Source organism: Synchiropus splendidus, chromosome 17 (genome assembly GCF_027744825.2).
Source record: "Synchiropus splendidus isolate RoL2022-P1 chromosome 17, RoL_Sspl_1.0, whole genome shotgun sequence".
Classification (NCBI taxonomy): Eukaryota; Metazoa; Chordata; class Actinopteri; order Syngnathiformes; family Callionymidae; genus Synchiropus; species Synchiropus splendidus.
Genome location: NC_071350.1, coordinates 20111573 through 20133968, shown reverse-complemented (window position 1 = coordinate 20133968; position 22396 = coordinate 20111573). Strand labels below are relative to the sequence as shown.

The following is a 22396-nucleotide window of genomic DNA, read 5'->3' as shown; positions in this document are numbered from 1 at the left end:
TTTCATTTCCAAATACATAGTTGGTTTTAGATAGAGTACAGTCGTCTGTGAGCTTATTCAGGCACAGCAGAAGCATCTCCACACACACACACACACACACACACACACACCACGGTTATATTGACATGTGACGTATAAGGAAGACAACGCTGGATGTAGCGTTTCATGACGTGATAGTTGGGGGCTGGGGTTGTGCAGCTCGCTGATGACGTTTCAATCATGAACTTGGTCCGTTCTTCTACTAATATTTGTTGTTTTTCCCTGTAACATTTCTTGCAGCGCTTTTTCCCGCCTTCCCCGGTGAGCCGACCGGCTGATTGGATGAAGCCCCCGTCAGTCAGGGCGTGAGGGGCGGGACCTGAGCTGCACTCGCGTTCCAGACGGTGCAGCACAGTAGCAGCAGCAGCAGCAGCAGCAGCGTCTCCAGAGCAGGAGGAGGAGCAGGTTCGATTCCCCGCGCCGCAAGCCTGTCCGCCGTCCATCTCTGACGCCGTCCGACAGAGCCGAGTGCTCGCGAGTCTGTCGCTTGGTCCGGTGCCTGAGCTGAGACGCCTTCCTCGGTCCGCCTGGATACACAGAGGTCCTGGTCCAGTGGGGGTGCGCGGCGGACGAGCTGCCACGGAAGACGGGATGCATTTCAAAGGCCATCTGCTCTTCACCCTTTACACCGTGTACGGGATCCTTCTGAAAGGTCAGGCGGCCCCTTGCTTTGAGACTGTGTGTTGGGGCGGGGGGAGAGGTCACGCGAGGGTCCTGTCCGGCGGTGCGTGATGGAGAGATGCGGGACGCTCGGAGCCCTGGAGCCTCGCTGGCCGCGCACACTCGCTCCGTTCTGTTGTTGTAAACGCAATGAAACGCAAACACACGTGCGTGCGCGTGCGTGTGTGTGTGAGGGACGCGGAGACACACCTCGACATGAAACTCGCAGCCCTGTGGCTCCCACATGAGTCACGGAGATGCTGGCGGCCGCTGCTCTGCTGCCTTTTCTTTTGTTCTGGATTTTCATTTTTCTTTCAGTCGGTCTCCACTTAGGCAGGTAGCTCAGGCTGCTGAGTGTATTATGGAGCCTTGCCCAAGACTGTTTTCCAAGACTCCTCAGGTCTCCAGCACGCCAGGAGTTTCCATCAAGTTTCAGGTTTAAAAAAATGATCTGGAGTCAGTGTGACCCCCCACATCTGAGTGTCTTGTCCGGGAGGCCACGGTGGCTTCAGTATGATCAAATGTGTCCTGAAAGTTCTGCCAGCCATTGTTGCGTCAGAAGGCTCTTTCAGCTTCAGGTCACAGATGCCAACCTGCTTTACAGCGACCTCCACATCCACCACGGTTTGATCAGGGTTAGGACTCATCTTTCCTCCCGCCCTCTCTCTCTCTGTGTATATATATATGTATCCATGTTTGAAGTGCTAATGTGTTCACATGAAGAAAGAGTCAAAGAGAGATCGCTTCTCCTCTAATTGACCCAACATCATTAAGCTCCTTCCACTTCATGTATTCACATGAGAAGAGAGATCTGAAGAGGAGGGCTTCGCTCTGCACACGGCCGGTCTCGGTGGTGTGTATTATCATCCCCTCCGTGTGCGTGAGAGCGTGTGTGTGTATCAGGGCTCCGTGTTAGAGGGTCTTGCCAGATCTTATTGAGTCACATTTAAAAACACGTGTGAAAGGTAAATGCTTTAGTGAGTGAATCAGGATTCCTGTGTCGTGGTCGTCCAGCCTCTCCAGACCATCCTCTCACTTGAACCCGGGTTCAGTCCCATCTCCACACTCAACAGCTGCATTCGTTGATTTCGGAAATGTTGTTTTGGTGATGATGGACATGGTCGTGCACCTGCTGCAGGTGTTTGTGATGGCAGCCTGGCTGCAGCTAAGTGAGGCTTAGTGCTCCAACGTCACCATGAGGTGGACGTACTGATAAAAGTGAGTTGATATATATGATAAATCGCTGACACACGCTCATGAGCAACTCACTACAGATCAGGTCGCAGAGCATTTATGCTGATTCAGGGTTTCTGCCAGGATTCTTCTGAATCCTTGGTGGCGCCGCCCAACGTGACGCAGCCGGTCGAATCCACCTTTAGCCAAGACGCCATCATTCTGAAGGCATGGCGCCTCTCACTGAAGCTGGAACCCTGACATGGAGTGGAACAGGCTGGAATTGTAGGCGAGTAAGTCTCAACATTCTGCTCTTTGGTTTTGGATGAAGCTTCTCTGCGGTTCACTGGGGTCTCTGCTTTAAAACAGTAGTTTTTCTGTTTTCTTTAATCCACATCTCTCACTTCTATAGGGTTCCAGGTGAATAGGAACATGTTGGAGGTGATCTCTGTTCCATGCTCTTGTGTGCCACGGCAGTGACCTGGCGGCCTGGATTTGTTACCCAGACCTTGACTTTGACTCGTTTGCTGCAGAGTGCTAGCTGTAGAGCTTCTCCTTCACTCTCTGAGTCAAATCATCCTCAGGCAGCACTTGAGTTCCAGAGCTACAGAGCATGATGGTCAGGCTTGCAGCTGTGAGAAGATCGTGTTGATGTGTGTGAAGGCCACACCACAAAACAAGCTGGTGGATTGGCACAGGAAAGTCTCTTAACTTGAGAAGGTGTGACTCAACAGTGTGAGTGCTGCTGCCCCACGTTGGTTGTGTGGTGTGCAGGACAGATCGGGAGCAGGGAAAGGTCCTCTGGTCCCGTCAGCGAGGAGCCGCTCGCTGACCCAGTGTCCTCTTTGTGCAGCGGCTTGTGAAGATGGCTCCCACTGCCACAGTGTAGCTATTCCTGATGGCCTCAGGTGCGTCTGAGCGTCAGGCAGGAATGCACACGCATGCTCAGACCTCATTTCCACCCCCTCGCTGGAGAGCAGCATTTCAGCGTGATTCAAGCGCTGCTCTCTCAGCATTTGTTGCCCTGGTGGACCTGCTGAATCTGTGCGGAAGGTGTGAGGCTGTTGATCAGAAGCCCATGTTGTTGACATGTTTGCTTGTGCGTCTCGTGAGTGGTGGCTGAGCCCGGGAAAACAGCCTGTTATGCAAATGCGGCTCTTACGTAAGAGCTTGCGGCTGAGAGGAGGCACGGAGGGAGCGGGGGAATGAGAGGGAGTGAGGCAGAGGGCATAACGGATGTGAGCGGAGGTGTGGAGGAGGAATGCTGCCGCTCCCAAGTGCTGCTCAGTGTCCCACTTGAGAATCTCTTTTCAATTACGCGTGCGTATCTGATGCCATTAAACACAGCGTCATCTGATCGACAAAGGTCCAACTTGGGCCGAAATGAAACCCCTGTTGAAGGACGCTCTCGCACGAATCCCATGTTTCACTCTGGGAAATACTCTCCAGCTTCTTCCACCACTCGCTCACTTTGTCGTTGTGGATGGGATCCGTCTGTGGCGGTGCAGCGCAGAGCGCACACAAAAACCTCCTCCACCCGCACTGGCCCTCGCATAAAACCAGAAGGGAGGAAACGCTTTAAGATGATGAAACAGTCAGAATGGAAAAGTGCAACCAAGAGAAAACCATGGGTTTTAATTCTGTCCAGAGGTAATTTACCAAAGTATTAGAAAAGAAAAAATATTTGAATTTCTAACCAGATTTATGATCAGAAGAATCCGTTGATAGAACCATGTCAGAAGACCCTGGACCCAGGAGTTGTCAGAAACCTAAGCCAGGACAAAATACGGGAATATACCTGGTTGTGCGGTTTCTGTCTCTCGCAAAGCACCGTTGTCAGGGAAGGTGAGAATGGGAATGAGACGACCACCTTGCCCTCAGGGTTTGTGTGGACTTGGGAATCCGACCAAGCTAACGTGACAGGTGTCGTCCTGTGGCGAGGTTTCGAGCCCTGCTCCAGGGTACTTCCCGTTTGCCGACACGGGTCTGGAATCTTGGAAGATGTGGTTTGATGCTATGCTGTGACATGAGCTGTCTCTCGTGTCCTGTTCAAATGTTAAATACGTTTTCATGCTCTCAGTGGTTTAATGGCTACTTTCCTGTCACTTGACTGTGAACTGCGATCCCAGCAGCCTAAGATGGAGCCCCCACAGAGACTTGTGGTTATCCTCTCACGAGCCTAAGCTGCTGTAGTCGGACCCTCTGTCCCTCGGCTCTTCCCTTCCATTCCTCCCTGGCTTCATCCTCCCTTCCTGGCGTGGAGCTTTGCAGCTCAACAGCGTGGGAAAGCAGCTGATAACAGGCGGCCTTGTGTGTGTTTGCAGAGCCACTGATTACACTGGAGGAACAGGACTCTCTCTCTCTCTCTCTCTCTCCATCCATCCTACATCACTCCATCCATTTTCATTGCTGCTCCCTGACAGGTGGAGCATATGGGGTGCTCTGTTCCTTGCACCGATGCTATGAGGCATCAAAGCTGAGACTCCCCTGTGATGCAGCATTAGTCTGATGTGCATCACACACACACGTGCGCGCGCGCGACTGAGCTCCACTGTGGATTCATCGCGGCGCTGCCAAGGGATTTCCCGTGATCAAAGCTAGTCTTTTGTTAGTCCAGGTGTTAAAAAGTTAAAACAGAAAGAAGGAGGGCACGGCGGGGGGAAATCACAGGATCGGGAGCTTACACGCTAGTCATGGCCCAGAAACTGTGCGCTCCCAGAAACGCCATCAGAGAAGCTTCTCTTCCAGTCAGGTGTTTGCTGAGGAGTCGGATGCACAGATGTTCGGTACAGACGGATTTATACATGAGGCAGCGGGACACTGGTGTTTGCCTGCAACCTGCAGATATTCTGAGAAGGATTCACACACACACACACAGACGCACGCACACCCTGAATTCTGCAGAAGATTGAGGTGGAAATTGAATCCTCACTGCTGTCGACAAGCACCTTTTCTTTTGGGCAAACCTGCTGTTATCTGGACGTCCACGAGCAGGAGGAACAATGCATTCGAAATAACCTGGTTAGGCTGGTATCAGGTCCAGTCTGGTTGTGAATGCTCAGTTTTCTTCCTTCAACAGAGTGCGGGACCAATGAATGGAGCAGGACGTCTGAAGAAAGCTGGTGTGTGAAATAGCTGTCACTGAAGTGCAATGACCTGTTAGTGATCCCTGTAAGTCAGAGACCACCGACAGCGTTTCCTCCCATAAATTCCCTTCCCCTCACAAATATGTTGTTCAGCACTGATGTAAATCTATGGCAGAGTTCAGATCTGGCAGCGCAGAGGCGCACGTCGACCTGGGCACAGCGTCATGTACAGCAGGCAGGGAGAGGATTGAGGGCCACCTCCCTCAGAAGTCAGTGGGAATCCAAGCTCCCAGTCAGAGTGATACGTTTGGAAGCTGCTGAATGGACTTTTCTGCATAGTGGACTGCCATCTCATGACGTGCGGATCTTCTGTGCTCAGGAACAGTTCAGGAGAGAAGTGGTAGGGTACGTTCAGAGGTGAGGCGGGCCACCTGCACGTCAGGGTGACTTTAGCCTTAGCATTCTCTGTTGGAGTAAAATGCTGGCAGCAGTTGAGGTGCAAGGGATTTTAACCCACTGCTTTCAGTTACCTGCATGTATGGTGACTGCTATTTGTTCCATAACAAGCTTCCATACAGCATAAGCCATGATCTGGGTCACAGTAGGACCCCGACTCTGGGTGTTATCATTTGCTGTACCGTCAGAAGCTTTAACAGGATCACACATTTCATTCAAAGCACTCCTAACAACGGTTGCAGTGCACCAAGGTGTGAGGATTTGTACCAGGAGGCTTGAGCTGTCTTTTGGGTTCCATTTCTCTCTAAATGTCAGGTGGAATCTTGTGCTGAGCCACGCGCCCCCAGTCAGGGCTGAGGGCAAGACAGACAGAGGGAGAAGTGAATATTGATGTTGTGATGGAGCTACAGCGCCACGTGTCGCTGGAACTTTAAGTTGCTTCAGGGAGAACTTTCATGGTGAACTCTTCTTAATCCTGAACGATTCCGATATGATCAATGAATATAATCAACAAGGACAAAAGAAGGCACAAGTGTGTAAGAGTGTGTGTTTGTGTGTGATGTCTGTATTAGCATTGAATTCCAAAGGATTAGCGCGCGGCTAATCTGGAGCTCCAGTCATTGACGAGCCATGTGTCACTAATCCCCAACACCCTGGAGTCGCAAAAACAATCGCTCTCTCCATTAAAACTTGGAAGGGAGGGATTGTAAACTCCAGTCACCGGAGTCCTTCAAGGAAATGGCTGGAGTTTGTTGCCGTATCATCTCGTGCACATGGACTGCAAGAAGCCCACCATTTTCCATTCACTTTCCAGTTGAACCGTGTGCACTCTGCAGGTTCTTTCCTCAGCCCTGCACTTCACCAGCTGCTCTTGTCCAAGATATTGTTCTCTTTATGTTACATGCCCTTTTATCTGACAGCTTCTCCTCACACCGCTCCCCCTGGACTGGAGTCTAGAGACTTAGCAGCCCGCGTTACAGTAACGATTTTCTCGAGCGGCGATACTGATATGGGCAAAACTCGGCCCACACCTTTCCCCTCCTGCCTAACTGCAATATTGTTCAGGGACTCTGAGTCTGTTCTCGGCTTCTCTGTTTGTGTGTAAAGCTTTTCATATGTTGTGTGTTTACCGCGGCACGTAGATGCTTGCTCAAACGTGTACACGCCAGAGACACATCCCCAATACACACTGTGTGTGTTGAATTCATCTCATCTTTATTTCCTCATTTCTAGCTGCAACACGAGTTCAAGACACGGTGGCGTCAGACTCTCACATCGTGCGTGAGTGAGCCCCGGCGCTTCAACCCCCCCTCAGCTGGTCTTGAACCAGTGACCGTGCTGTGGGACCAGCCAGTCAGAAAACAAGTAGCTGAGGAGAGCGAAGCTTGATGTCCACACTCTCCTCAAATGTCAGTTCCAGACAGGATTCTAGTCACATGCCACTGGTCATTAGTTTGTCGTCCCAACAAAAGAGGACACGGTTGACTCTCGACCTCTGGTCTAGCATAGGCTCGTCCCATGAGCAATGTAAGCAATGAAGTTGTAAACAGGAAATGGAACCTCATCCCCTGTGAATATTCTTCATGCACCCACACTCCATTTTATCCAGTCTTTCCCAAAGTCTGTCCTCAGTTCAGTAGTGTTTCCTCCTGGTGACGGGGCACTTTGAGACTGAGCTCCTCAGCTCAAGTCTGCGGAGTGATATCTTCTATTACAGTGATTCTTAACCATAGGGCCGGGGCCCATGTTTGGAGGGCTGCTAGAAGTGTTTTGTTTCACACCTCTCTTAGAATGGCGAAACCTTCATTGAGTTGTTACTGATGTCTTCCATGGAGTTGAAATAAAATATATTGTTTTTATTTTATGATATTTGGGCCTGATTTATTATATTGATTTTATTCAGAATTGTATTCAGTTTGCCCAATTTTCTCAGCAGTTTGCATTCTTTAGCAAATCTGATGAGCATGACCTGCACCTGCTTCTGCTGCTGGTCGGACTTTTCCAAGACAAATATCTTTGCAATGATCACACGGTTTCATGTCACTTCACAAGGTTTTGCTTTGTTTACGCGTGAGTAGATTCAATATGGTTGTTGATCACAGATGAAGTCAAGAGTCATGAGTCACTTCTGTTGCTTGAATGGGCCCCGGGTCCATTTGTTCTGGGGAAGGTGGCCCCCATATCCAAGAGCTGAAGAAGCCCTGTTCTATCACTCTCCCGTGACTTTGATTCCAGACATTTCTGCTCTTATTCACTCCACTATTCATTCAACTTCGACAGGGCACTAATTGAAAAGCAGGATGAATAGTATTGCTCATAAATACGTGTTGGCAGTTGTTGTCTCTGAGGAAGGCTGCGAGCAGCAGAAGCTAATTGAAATGTAATTCCCTACAGACACGTGTTCCTCTTAATTGACTTGGTGTGTTGGTGCATGCGCGCGTGTGTAATGGCATGTGAATACAAATGTCGTCTGATTCCTAGTGTTGCCTCCAGTCTTTGTCGACTCCCTGTGTCTAATCTTCTTTCAGAGCTATATATTAATTGAGTCTTTCAAACTCATGAGGAACAACTTGAAACTAAACATATTGGTTTTCAATTACGACAATCATTCTGCTGTTTAGAGCCAAGAGATTGTTCCCACAGTAGTTTATGAACAGCGTGTGCGATATATGTCGTCGTTCGCGGCTCGGGGGCGAAGCTCTTAGTAACCTCCACCAGCTCCTCTGGGGGAGCACTGAAGCACTACCACCAAGAGACACAAGGGATGATGGGGGTCTACCTTGAACTCTGACTCTGACTCTAACCAAGGTGCTGTGCCACATGCTCCGTCACTTCCGTGCTGGTGAAGAAGAATCATCGCGTCTTTAACTCCTCCATTTGGGACCAGGACTCGCTTGTGACTTGAGCACTCTGGCTGGGTTCAGCAGAGCCAGCGCTGGAAGATGCCTCCAACAGGTGTCACACTGATGTCTCTCGGACTTGCTAGGCACAGTGGAAACAACGTTGGCTACGAAATGCATTGCCATGTTTCCAAAACAGGGCCTCAGATATGCGAGCTGCGTCAGCACTTCTGGATTCCAAGCAGTGGTGCTCAATGCATCCGAGTGTAACTCGCAAGAGTCAATCAATGAAAGATTATTAGCATTTTAGCATCAGTGGAATAAATAGATCTGATTTTAAAGAATGGCTGGATTGTAACTGACTTTGTTTCCTGAGCGTGGGTGTTGACTTCAGGGAGCTTCCTGTCTGAAAGCTAGATGTTCTTCAGGTTCAGTGCTGCCTCAAAGGTGCCCGTACGTCTGAGTGGTTGTCTGTCTGTCCGTGCTCCATGATGGGCCGCAGAGCTGTCCCGTCCCTGCTGGCAGCGCCTCGGCTGCTGCCCCCTACAGCCAGAATGGCTGGTGTCTATATTGGACTGCTGACCATCTGCTTGTTTAAAACACGCCATGTTGACATGCTGGACGGTATGCTTGTGGAGAAGTGGAGCAGCCTTTCAAAAGAGGTGCAACCCAAGCTGTTTAATTGCTGTGTGTTTCCTCAACCATTACGGATGAAGTGGTGCAAGTGATGGACTGAACCATGGATGCAGAACTGTTGTGCTGGGGAACCTGAGAGAAAGCTCACAGTATTTAAAGGCTGCAATCTAGTGATTACCTTTGAGAGGCAGGGGTGTGAAATTCCATCCATTTGCCAAGGTTTCAAAGTACAAACTCATTCAGACCAACATGCAAGTCAGGCATTGGGATCGTGGGAATACTGTTTTAGACCGGTGTGTGATGTGTGTGTGGTGAACCTTTGTGAACCGAAGATGCTGTTGCACAATGTTCAAATGTCATAGTTCAGGGCATCGTAGCGCCTGAAGATCCCGCACCGCTCTTCAGGCAGCAGATCTCATCAGGCTGTCAGACCGTCACTGGCATAATGCTCCACTTATGTCACTTATTTTGATGAATCCACGCACAATTGAAGCAGTTGGTCTTATGTGAGGGTGTTGTCGCCATAGCAGCTGAATTAGCTTAGTGCTGAGCACGTGGAAAGATGGAGTGTCAAGTGAGACCATTTATAATCCTTCAAAAGCAAATGAACCGAGACCTTTGGCTTGGTTGAGCAAAGCGTGGAATCAGGATTCCCTCTCTGTAGTGCGTGCATGTATGGCTGTGTGGGCAAACATGGAAACACACGGCCCCCTTTCTGCCATCTGTCTGCCGCGCTGCGAATCCATCCTCTGCTCCCCGACATTATTCCTCCTGTCCTCAGTGGAACAGTGACAATGGAGACCACAGACACATCTTTGCAGAAGGCTGCGTGTTCCCACATGGATTTAATACATATTGTCAAGCTCCATTTGCATTTGGTGAGTTTGTGTTTGTCAGTGAGGGTGGAGAGTGTTACGAGGGTGTAGCTGCCTCATCGCTGCCACTCTTTGAAAGGCTCTACATCGGATGGAGGGGACTTAAAGAATCAACCCCTGTCGGAGATGAATAACTTTGGGCTGACACCCGTGTCTCTGCATTCTCTCAGTCTCTCGAGGGTCTGGCTCAGCGGCTTTATGGCGCACTCATCTGCAGTTCTAATCAAAAAGCCTCACCAACCCCGAACCTCCCGCTGAGAAAACAAAGAAGTTATTAGGCCTTTAAATGCTCTCCAATTACGGGTCATTTTACTGCCTGTCTTTAAGCGACTGTGTTCTTCCTCTCCCCCTCTTTCCTGGTGGAGACGGGATTGTGCTGTGACAAACATGTTGACAGGTTCAGAGGAAAACGCCGTAGTTCTGGGAAGGGGCTCTTCATTTCTGGTCATCACATGGAGTTTTTACAATGAAATAATTCGTGAGCCATCCAGGCCGTTTGTTGTTGTGGTCCAGATTCTCAGTCTCAGAGTTTACTCTTGTGTCTGGTTCGGAAAACACCCTTTAGTGCAGTTCATGGCAAGATCTGTGAAAGTGTATTGAAGGTTTTTCATCCTATCCTGGGATCCTGTAGCCCATCTGCAGTCCTGGTGTGGGGTGGTTGCGCTGCCTCGCTCTTCTGGCGAGTGTTTCTGTGGTGGTGAGAGGAAGCCGCTCTCCTGCTCTGAAGGTGGGTGCCAGAGGAAGACGCTGAAACTCTTGACATGCTGCAGGAAGTGGGTTGAAGGTTCATCAGAGCGTGGGTGGCTGAATATACATCATATTAAACAACTCAATATTTGGTGTTAACCTTCATTGTACTGCCAAATTCATCAGAGTTTCTTAGTTTAGTACTCGCATGCTCTACTGCAGCACAGACTCGCTGATCATCCATCCATAGTATGATAGTCGTGTGGCCAATCGTGTCGTCGCTGAGGCAAATTGAATCGCACTAGCGGACACAGGGAGCGCTCACCCTCAGCACACACACACATGCACACGCAGCTCCAGCTACTGCTGGAAAAAGAGCTAAAATCTCAAGGCACCGCAGTAATAATGAGACAATGTTAACCACAGTTCCACTGAGCTGCGAGATGGACTGCAGCCCAAGTCTGTGTTCTGATACACTGGCCATCCTAATCCTGACCTTATTAAAAGTGAGACTCAAATGGGGCCGCAGCTCGGTGTGAATTCAGTCTGCACTAGCAGCGGTGACCGCAACACGGCTTAATCCCGCTGCCACCTTTCACCCCCATCGGCATTAAGATTCTGGAGCGGCAGCCTCCTGCAGGCGTCGTCTGTCAGTCTGAAGCTGGATGACAGTGCAGTCCAACCAGACCGGAACCAATTACCTGGCTAGAGATTGCAGGTTGAACCTCTCTGATCGTCCACCGAGGAAGTTGACTCATTTGAGAAAGTTGTTGTGACGTCAACACTGGCTCACTCGCTCTGTAGATCATTTCAATGGAGAGACACGACAGCCAAAGAAATTCAACTCTTTCATCCCAAAGCAAAGCGGCGGAACATCTATTGAACTCTCTGAAACGAGAGCAGGTAGATGGACTTCATTTGGCTAATTGATCCTGCAAGAAGCTCATTTCTGAGATTATCTGAGCGGCTTCTTTGCAGAGACATGAACACGTTATGATTACGAGATCAAAAATGTAAATCTCTATTCATCACACTGAAGGCTTAGACACATGTTCTCCATCAGGTCGACAGAACAGATACTGCGTCAGAGGCTCTGAGGAGGCTGAGCAACATGCTAACAGCATAACACCGGGGACATTATTGGCCACTCTGGCATTGCTTACAGCTTCCTTCGACAACAGGGCCCTTATCACGATGCCACCTCTGCCATGGATGAATCCAGGAAATGACAGCCAGACAATCCCGGGTTGCTGGAATGAGACAGACCTGAGCAGGAGGTTGCTGGGGCAGTGTTTGGACTGCGATCCTGGCTGACGGGTCTGCCACTTCATTGCCACCACTCTTCAAAGCGTCACCGTGATGAGATGAGACGGGGCTGGGAGCAGCCTGGAAAACGTTGTTTGCTCGTGTCATAAATGCATTACTGGTCCAGGGGGATGCAGCGCGGGCTACTTCTGTTCCAGCCAGGGAGATTAGCAGCAGCTACTCAGCAAAGCCTGCCTCCCTGCGCTGGAACAAACCAACACACAAGCTCAGCTATGCAAATAACACTGTGGAGCGGCCTGAATAATTCAGCTTGTGTGTCGATACTATCGCACAGATAAACAGAAACAATGAAGAGTCCGTGTTTGCAGCACTTGTCAGAGAAGTGAGTGAATATGCTACAGGGTGAGGAGTGTTGTTTTTGTCATCACATGGAGATCGTCACGTGCATGTTCTAAATCTGGACGGCTGCTTCGCCACCAAGGTTCCACGCAAAACTGTCATTTGAAAATGAGCTTTTGTGAATGTGAATTCTCCCTTTAGCCTCGCAGCTCAGTATGATATTTCCCCCATAGCCCACGCTCCATTCTCAGTGTCACCCTGGGCTTTCATCTTAGCAGGGGGCGTCTTTTATGAGGATACTCCAATTGGCAGACAAGCGCCCTTGTCAGACACCATTCATTGCACTTGCTTAGATATGAAAAGTGTTTTAACAAGCACCGCTGAGTTTTACGGTGCTGCGGCAAAAACGGCATACCAATGGCGATGCAGATGCTGTGACCCAAATTAAAGAGGCAATAAAGTTTGGGGGACAGTTATGCTGGTGCCCTTGTGTTCCCTTCAACAGCCTGTGGCGGCTGAAGGTTGCTTTGTTTTCCACAAGTCGACCAAGAGCATCCATGCTGTCACTTCTCTGATTCTAGTCTGATTCTATTTGAGACACTGAACTCTGAACTGCAGGCATGAAAAGCATGACAAGTGCTATGTTCATGTGCCAATGTGCAACAGGTGATGGGAGTCAGCAAGGGTCCATCTCAGGTAGGTGATGATCCAAGAAAGTGTTGAGAGTAGTGTACTCCTGTCCTACGTGATGTGGAGGGTACGGTATGTGGACTTGAGTGATGAGCGTGAAGAGGTGTTTGGCAGAAGCCATTGGTGCAGGAGCTTTGTGCTGCGTGGAATCTTCGTCCTAGAGGAGCAAATATCAGCTTGAAAGTTTGAGCTGAGTTTTAGGTGAGAAGAACCTTTCAATAGCGCCCCGTTGTGATGGAACACATGAGATGAGCAGGATGAAGAAGTTGACTGCCACGTGTTGACTGCTAGGTTTTTCAGCAGCCAAATGAAACCGTTTAATGAGGCTTCGCTGCTCGGCAAGGTTTGAGAGTCCATCATGCTCGTTCTCTAATTCTTATCCACTTAATTGTCTGCAGTTAAAAAGAGTTGAAATCAATTATGCTGTTCATCTGATCTCGACAAACAATCCCCATGAACCTGATGAGGTCATGTGTGGTCTAATTTTAGTCAGATTACAAGTGAACCCGAGTGTTGACAGGGCTGGGCCGTGTTAGCTCCACCTGGACTCACAGGACCTTCTAAACTTGACACAAATCCGAACCTCGCTGGCACAGCGCCAGCACAGTTCTCGCCTCAGCTGCCAATTTGCTTTTCACCTTTTGGCCGTTGCATTGTGCAACCTGTCCTTGTGGCTGGGATCGTGCTCCTGAACGTGTTGAACCTTGGATCCCGTCTAATGGGATTTGAGGCTTCCACAACTGCTGTTCAGGACATTTGAATTGTCTTACGCTTGGCAAAATGAGTCTCCAAAGTATGTTTGGCAGGAGGGTCCTCTAGCATTGATGCAGTCTTGCAGGGCTTATGGTATTGAGCGATACAGATCTGATACCAGTGTTGAAGTATTAGCTACCTTTCCATGTTGTGGGATAACACTGCTCAAAGAAACAAACTGCAAAGAAATGAACCTGTGAAAAGTCACGCGAATCCGGGGAAAATGGCATCAAAAAACACCATGTGTTGACGCTATTTCTGTATTACTATGGGAGCAAACAGGAAATCCCAGGATTGGGCTGCAGCTTCGCACTGTATGAAACTAAAACCTAAACACAGCACCTGGCCACTGGAGTGCGGATGACTGCCGTTCACAATCGTGGTTTTGATTGGACTTTTGACACAAGAAACTCTCAACAGCTTGGGCTGGGGGAAACTCGAGAGCCTTTGATGTTTATAATGGTAGTTTTAAGCACATGTTTAATTCGTGTATGTTGATTCACGGATCTGAGTGGGATAGTGCAGTGACAGCGTTTCATATGAATATATTCTTAACTGAACCTGTGTCTTGTATTTGTTTGTTGTGCACAATCGATCGCTCAACGAAGCACTTCCCTCAACAGACACACACTGCTGCTGCAGACATCCATCCATCCATCTATTCATTCATTCATTCATTCAAGTCAGTGACAAACTAGTGGTCCTCTCAGCTCCGGGTGGACGCCGCTGCAGCAGCGCTGTATCTGCTGTGAGCTGCTGCCATGTTGTCGTGATGACTGGCGCCGTGTGTGACATCGACGTGAGCACTAAACTTAGAGTTTGAATACCAGGATCGCCTCCTGGATCAGCAATCTTTCACCGATACCCGATCCCACTTGATCATCGAGTCAATACCTAGTAGCAGGTTCGGCATTGGTGCATCCCGAATCACAACCCAGGTTTGCGTTGGGGGAAGTCATTTGTGCTTGGATTGAAGCGCTAGTCTCTGGTTGAGGGATGTCGGTGAGATGGTGAGTCCCTCACCTGATCCAAGCCACACCCACACGCTGGACACGTCGAATGCTGGCCCAGGGAGTCATGGCCCTTTTGACTTCAGAAATAGGACTGCTGTTCTAGCCCTCCGTCCTCTTCAGTTCCAAAGAGTCTCATGGCCTCTGAAGCGGCGTGAACTCGCCTGGCGTGGATGAGAATGAGAAGCCATGTGATGGCTCTGTGATGAAGCGCCTGTTTCTGGGTTACGCCGTGCCGCTTCTGCACTCAGAGTTTTGAGCGAGGAATCCTTTCTCGGCCGCACACTGATATATAACCATCTGCTTCATGGACCCGGGCGCATCCTTTCCTCTTCTGAGAATGATGCGTATTGTGCTCCAGCACAATGAATTTGCACTGCTGGGAGAAAAGTGGCCGGAGAGGAGCCAGAGAGCTGCGTGCTTATTCTTCATCAGCTCAGTGAGTGAGTGTGAATGATGGTTGGAGCGGTTCAGCTGCCTAAAGGTTATGATCACGTGACACTTAGCATTCAGCATGAGTGGAGCTGTTTCTGATCCAGCCTCCTGGCTCTTTAACCTTCTCTGTGCTGAGCACTTTTGCTCTCGCCGTCCGCCACAGATGGTCGTGACAGGACTGTGTACGGGATTCGCGTCCCTGGAGTCCATCCTCATTGGAAGGGTGAACACCTTTGACTTGGAATAGGATTTCCTGAGGCGCTTGCTAAACCTGACCTTGAACGGAGAAACCCACACCGGCACCCTGCTGGAGAAGTGGAACGTTCTAAACATCTGGTGGACGACACAGGTGTTGTTGTTTTCAGTTTCCTGCTGCAGTTGTGGTTTGGACTGACTCGTGTCCCTGAATCTATTCCTCATTAACAGGGTCACAGGGCTCTTGTTCTCTCATGCACTGAGTGACATGACTCAGAAGACTGAACTAACTCGGGCCAAGGCCTCGATGAGAGTGTTTCCCCAAGCAAACGTAGGATATTATGGGATGGCAGTGGAACATTGAGTGGGTGACGAGGTGTAACTCCAGTTTTTCATGTGATCCTTTATTGTCCTGTCCACACCAGCTGACTGTGACCTAGTCACTGGCCTGAGGAGTGGCTCCCGGACCATCTGTCCTCTCAGCAGCGCTCAATGAATAACACGGCCTTTCCTGTACGTCCCCGGCTAACTGAGGCTACCTGCTGCATTAGTTGTCTGTCTGCATCTGCAGTGCCAGGAGCCAGACCCATCAATTGTCAGCCATAGTTGCACTCAAACGCACACTTAGGAGGTGGACAAATCTGCTGCGCTGGCATTAGCCTAACGCAGTTGTACACCAGCGTAGTGCTTGTCAGGTGCTCGCCAGTCCAGCTGAGCCACGCACCAGTGCATCGAAGTGTGGCCACTTATTTTGCTTTTTCTATCAACAAAAATGTGTTGAAATGCTTCAACGGTTACATCATAAGTCAACATTGGGTCAGGAAAATGGATCATTTTGGGACAGTGAATTGTCGTGATGGGGAACAAAAAGTTTGGGTGGAAACAAGAAATCTGAATGGATGAATTAAAACAACATAATAGACTGTGTTCCTCATCGCACCGAGTGTCCCATACTGAAGGATGTTGAGGCTTGTTTTGCTCCGGATCATCTGTGGCCCGACTGGAGGCCAGTTCAGTGGTTGGAAGTGAAAAAGCAAGCGCTTCTTTATGTGCTTTCTTTTTTGTTTGGTCTATTTATAATGGAGTCCGACGAGACTGAGTTCTGTATCCGGGTTTATTTTGTGGTGTATTTCATGTTTCCTCTGACGGAGCAGGGGGGACGGCTGAAAGAGGATCCTTCTGAAATAATTACTCCTTGATAAAGCAAGGGAAATGTTTTACTGGCAAAAATAATGTCTTGACAATAAACAAGTTCTGAGGATCATATTTTCTATTGCCCAAGAAATAAATTAGGTTTCAGGTTCTGCATTTTATAAATGAAACCAAGCTCCATTTTCTTTTTTCGCACCTGCCAGTGTGATGTTGTGGTGACATTGTTGAAATGACATGTAATCCTCCCACACACACACCAGTCTGTGCAAGGGCCCAGAGCTACCACCGGGGGCCTGACCAAAAGTTTGGGAGCAACTCCAATGTGGTCCTGAAAGTAGATGTGAAAGAGTGCGTGTCAAACCGTTTTTCTCTTGCGGGTGACTTTGATATTTGTTTTGTTGTGCTATTTTTGGCTGCAGCCGCGGTGGGTGGCATGGTGAGCACGTCCATTATCACGTGTCAGCCTCCTCCTCCATGCTGACGTGACGCTGCTGACCCCTGCTGTGAGCTGGTTTACATCAACAAATCTCTTCACTGGCGTGATGCAAACCACCGTCACGTGCCGTGAACCCCGACCCCCCTTCATTTCCAGTAAAGTTGTTCCAGTGATCTGAGTGGAAAACTCCCTCCGCTGCCTTGGCCTCGGAGCAAGGCGCTGCCAGGATTCAGTGTCAGTGTTGCAAGTGCATGAATTGGAGGGAAGGATCGGGCTCCTCCATACTTGTGGTTTGGTGGGGAGTCTTTGGCAAACCCGCCTCTTCTAAATCCTTCCCTCTGTAACGCTGTTGTCCTGCCAACCGTGAGTGAAAGCACAGAAGTGCATTGCGGCCCGGTCATGCATGAGTAACGAGGGGCCCCATTGAATCTGGGATTTTTTTCAGTCCCTGTTGTCGATGCTCCGGCCCTCTGCTCCTCAGTTATGGCGCTCGCACACCTACACCCTGTGTTCATGGAGGAGGGAAGCACACTTCAGCACTCATTAGAAATATGCTTCACTGCAGTTCAGTGTAATGAACACACCTACGCAATCCCTCAATACATCACCCGTCCCAAAATACGCCATCCACTGCAGAGGAGGCACTTGGATTTTGGAGCTTGTTTTCTCACCGTGCAGGCGCCCGCCCGCCCGCCCGTGTGAGCGTTTCCTGCGCGCAGGAGAGAGATGTTTTGGACCAGGCTGCAGCGCACTGTGGCCAGGACTGTGGTGATTGATCTGACCAGTCTGTGTTGAATTTAGCAGAGCTGGAGATAAACTGCACGTATGTCTATCAGATTGGTTTGGTTAGTCATCATGTCTGGCTTGGCCTGTGGTCTCTTGGATGGTTGCCATCCTGAATAGAAGGCTCCTCACCCTACCTCATATGAGGAGCAGGACACTTTGCCCGATGGCTCAGCTCTGTCGTCGCCTCTTGGTGAAGATGGTCTGATGCCACCAGTTGTGGACTGTCCCATGTCTTGGAGACTGTAGACCTATCACCAGTTGGCATGCGTCGCTTCCCCCCATCCCTCCGTCATTGGTGATGTCTTTCAGGTGGGTGTGTCAGTCACATGCAGGTCAGATGTAGTCAGTGCTGGCTCTCTCTCAGAGCAGCACACCTTTAACCAAGGTCATGTGTGAGGTGTGCGCCCCTCAACCCTCTCTGCTCCCCTGATTTGTTTAGTGAGCCCGCGTGTCGACGCTCAGACGTGCTGTCACTCTCCCCGCTGCTCGCGAGGCTTTATGTGCTTCTTGCTGTGTCTGGATTGCAGCATGACTTCAGGCCTACGTGGCGAAAGGCAAAGCAGAGGAATGACAGCGCACAGGATTTGTCTGACGTCTCTCTTAATGTTGGCGTGTTTGTTTATGTCTTGTGTCAATCAAAACCTACAAGATGTGTGCATCGAGGATTTTGCTTCTCTTGGTGTGTGAGTTTCCTGCAGCTGTGTGTGTGACTGACGCCCGGGTCGGCATCAGTCTTATTCCACACACGCAGAATACCGGTTCACACCGACACATCAGAATCAGAATCAAATCTATTGCCATGGTCAGCGGGGAGCCCACTAACTAGGAAATTGTTTTGGAATAAAGTGCTGACAAAAAACAAACAAAATCAAATCAAATAACAACAAGGCTGTTCAGGAATTCAACAGTCTGAGGGCCGAGGGAAAGAAGCTGTTGCTGTGACAGGAGGCTCTGGTCTGGATGGACCGTAGCCTCCTGCCAGAGGGAAGAGGAACAAACAGTCCATGACCAGGATGAGAAGGGTCGGCTCCGATCCCACCTGCACGTCTCTGGCTCCTGGAGACATACAGGTCATGACGTGAAGCTTCTCCAACGCATTTTTCATTCCAACCTTGTTGTTGACTTTTACGCTTAGTGCAAAACCTCAATGCTTTTCACCATAGTCTGTTCAAATAAATGTGAAGATCTTGCCAGCATTTTCTTCCGCTCTCGTGTCTGCCGAGTGACTCGGTGAAGGTTTGAGCCTGTTGCTTGTTTGTACATGGCCGGTCTACGGAGTCACGCAGCTTCACGCACAATTTGCTCTCCTCCGTGTGTTTACCACTCATGCTGGAACTGATCAGTTGTTGTGCTGTTGTTGTGGTATTCCATCACGTTTTGTGTACAGCTATATTTTGACCTGCATGAGTCGCCGTGACGGTTGACTCGCCTCCTGCCACCTAATCACAGACTGAGTCACTTGCAAAGCCTGAAGATGTGGAGCTTGGCAGTTGTGAGAGATCCTGCCTCATCACATGACTGTGGCCTGACTGACTTCTGAGGCACTCGGTCGCCAAGTCGGACCTTCTTTTGCTGACGTTTCCTCTCAGGAAGCCCTGCGTAGCATTGTGAAGAAGTTACGTGACAGAAGCTTAGGTTAGACACTTCCAGAGCAGTTTTTCCCACGTTTGACTACGTGCTACTGCAGTCGAGGCAACATGGTTCACACAGAGGGAAGGCTCCTTCCTCACTAGCCCGACTTCTGCGTCCAGCCAGCAAAAATCAAAACTTCATGGAGTTGAAATGCATGTGTAAACTAGAGCAGCGCCCCCTTCCTTGTGAAATCGGTCACTCTTTCTCTAGTGAACAGGTGAGATGGACTCAGTTCATCAGCAGCCCCACTTGAAATGCAGATGAGTGGTGATGATCTGATGCTCTCAAGTGCCTCCCTCACTCCGCCCCCCCCTCGCCCCAAGTCCAGACACACGGCTCATAGATTCTTATTAAGACTCAGGAACAGACTCTGTCCATCGCCTGTGGGCCACAGAGGTTGATGGCTTCAGGAGAGCCCCAGTCCTGGAGTGGAGGTCTCAGTCAGGAACTCTTTGTTGGGCCCCTCTGTGTCGCTGCACTGGCTCCAGATGATGAACCTTCAACCATACTCTCATGAGTCAATTGAATGCATGTGCTGGCATGTCGCTCTGGGCACAGTGATTTAACCCTGGACCCTGGGGCACCGCTGGGGTTGGACAGAAGCCTTCACGGCAGCCGATACTACGAATGGCCGCGTGGTTAAGCTGCGGCCCCCTGTTTGGCTCGGAGAGGTCAGGGCTGTTGAACCATCAGGGAGTCCCTTCTCTCTTCAACCGCCGTGTGCTTGCGCATGCATGCAGTCCTTCTAGATGCTGATCAGAAAATTGATACAGCAGTAAAAGAATCGCTGCCTCGCACTTGAATCGATGCGTGCTCATTGAAAATGGGAGTTGGAGGCAATTGGTTGGAGCTTTAGTATCTCTGTGTGTGGGCCGAGCCTGCAGGGTGCTGTATCTGCCGCTGCAGCCCAGGAGCAAGATTTATTCCGACTGAGCCGTTTACAGCAGCGGCATGACGGAGAGTATTTGTTTGCATGCTGAGAGGCTGGAGGGAACAATGTATTTAGACTCACAAATACACACTCTGTCACTGCTGGTCATTATTTGAACATTTGCCAACCACTTCACATCAGCGGCCGGGAATAGGAAGAGATACTGAAAGGTTCCTCTGCCTGTGCTTTGTCTCGTGTTTTCCAGGCACCTCTGCTTGTGTTTGTCTGTTGTTGGGAGCTTTTCCATTCACCTTCCTTCTGCAAGCTGTGGTCTCCAGAGAGATGCTGATGGCTCTCACGCTGGTGTTCATGACTTTATGGACAGAATTTTGAGTTGAAGGGTTCTGGTGGCGCTGATGACTCTGATGTTTGCAGATGACGTGGCGCTCCTCATGTTGAGACAGTTGGAACCTCACCTTTCATACAAATAGTTCTGACTTCTCCCTGAGAGACGAGATCTGGACTGAGAGCAGGTGAGCTGTGAATTGTTTTGTCCGGCAGTTAGTTTCAAGCCCTATGATGGCAGTATGTGTCCTGGAAGCTGCTTGCTGCCGTAGAGACGGTGATACTCACCAACCTGTTCAAAAAGGGAGAAGGTGGGAAAGCTCTACAGAGCTACACGCCTCTTCACAATTCTTCACGGTAATTCTTAGTTCTGACTGATTCTCATTCTGTAGTACTCAGCCACCTCCCGCTGTTGAAAGCCAGTGGTGTATTATTTGTCTGGGTGTTTTGTCTCCTCTTGTGGGAGCCATATCTGCCCACAGTGTATATATAGAAGAGCACACATGACGCGGCGTGTGGTGATGAGAGGAGTGTATTTAAAGAAAGATCAGTGTGTGCCTGTGTGTTTCTCGGCTCATCATAAAGTCTCATTCATCAAGTGCAGTATTATTGTTCCCAGCATCTCTCGGCCAAGACTACACATTACCATTTTAATGACATTACTCTCCTATTAATCTGCTTACTGCACAGCCGCTGGTGCAACATAGAGAGGACTGGCTTTGATAGAAAAGGAGAAAAATAACACCATAAAAAGCGAGAGAAGAGTAATTAAAAAGCTTCTTTAATGAAAGGAAAGTCATAAACAAGAAATACGGGGGGAATAATGGAAACCTGCGCATGCAGCAGTCTGGATTTAGACTTTAAACACATAAATGGATCCTCTTTATGGCTCAGAAGAAGCAGTCCACATGCGGCGCTGAGAAGCCTCCAGCTCTAATTGTTCCTCTGTCTGATCGCATAACCGCATGAAAGTTGGCTTGCTGTCTAGATTGAGGTTCTAATAGACGCGAAATTCAGTGTCAGAATGATAACTCTGCTCTGGAGATCCTCCATGATGTGAGGTCGCACACACTTTCCTGTCAGATCCTCAGGCCGTGAGAGTGTGGGGACCCTGGGTAAACTCACTCACCACCTGGTCCCAGTGGTCTGAAGTGATCCCAATGTTGACTTCTCCTGTGATATTTTTCCAAAGCAGCTTCAGTCCGGCCCACAGATGAATTTGGAAAACAACATTGGCATAATTTCCCTTTGCTTGCGTTTGAAGTGGTCGGCGTGAGGTTTGGCCTGCATCATTAAAGCTGGGCATCACGTTGGGGCGAAGGTATTCATTGTCTTTCTCAGCATAATTGGTGAGCATTTTCTGTGTGGTTTATTTGTGGTTCGTTATTTCAACAACCGTATCTGCTCTTTGGGTTTGCCCTTCACACTTTCACCACAGCTCAAGAGTTCGTGCTCTCGTTTTGCATGACACTTCCATCACCAGTGTTTATCCGCCAGTGTTTCCCATGAGCTCAGTGACCTCGCATTTGACCTGTAAGCAGAACCAGGTTTCAGCAGGTGGCTGCAGAAAAATCCAAGTTAGATTCATAAACAAGCTTCAGAATGAAGTAGGCATGTAGCACGTTGTCGCTGATGAGCGTTGGACACGGAGCCCTCAGTCATCGGTGCGTGGCAGTGATGAAGGGGATCACCGGGACGACAGCCGACCAGGGAGAGCAGGATCGATGTTTGGGAGTCTGACTTCACATTTCACACCAAATAAAGCCGTCAGTAGCGTCTTTATTCATCTTAAGTCTGCATCCTTGACTAAAATACTGCCGGACTAATGCACTCTTGGTTCTTATCTGTGAGCGAGGCCGCATCTTTGGTCCTTGCCCCGGGGCCAAGTGTTTGTGAGGACGTGCTGACTGGGGCCGGACACGCAGTGTCAAAGAGCAAGACTCGGATGTGCGCAACTCGCAGGGCTGTCAAATATAAGGAACTAATGAGGGCTAAAATGTGTTTTGTCAAGCGAGCGTCAGGTTGACTGGACAC

The 22396-nt window shown here is 49.6% G+C and overlaps 1 protein-coding gene across 3 annotated transcripts in view; it reads left to right on the top strand.

The window, feature by feature from the left end:
* Positions 1-356: 356 nt before the first annotated feature.
* cadm2a (cell adhesion molecule 2a) overlaps positions 357-22396 on the top strand; it is a 101732-nt gene continuing 79692 nt past the window's right edge. For 2 of the 3 annotated variants that reach the window (XM_053847546.1, XM_053847548.1), the window contains exon 1: positions 357-691. In XM_053847546.1, the coding sequence (XP_053703521.1) occupies positions 631-691 (61 nt within the window). In that variant the 5' untranslated portion in view covers positions 357-630. The remainder of the gene's footprint in view (positions 692-22396) is intronic. The other variant, XM_053847547.1, reaches the window with a different exon arrangement.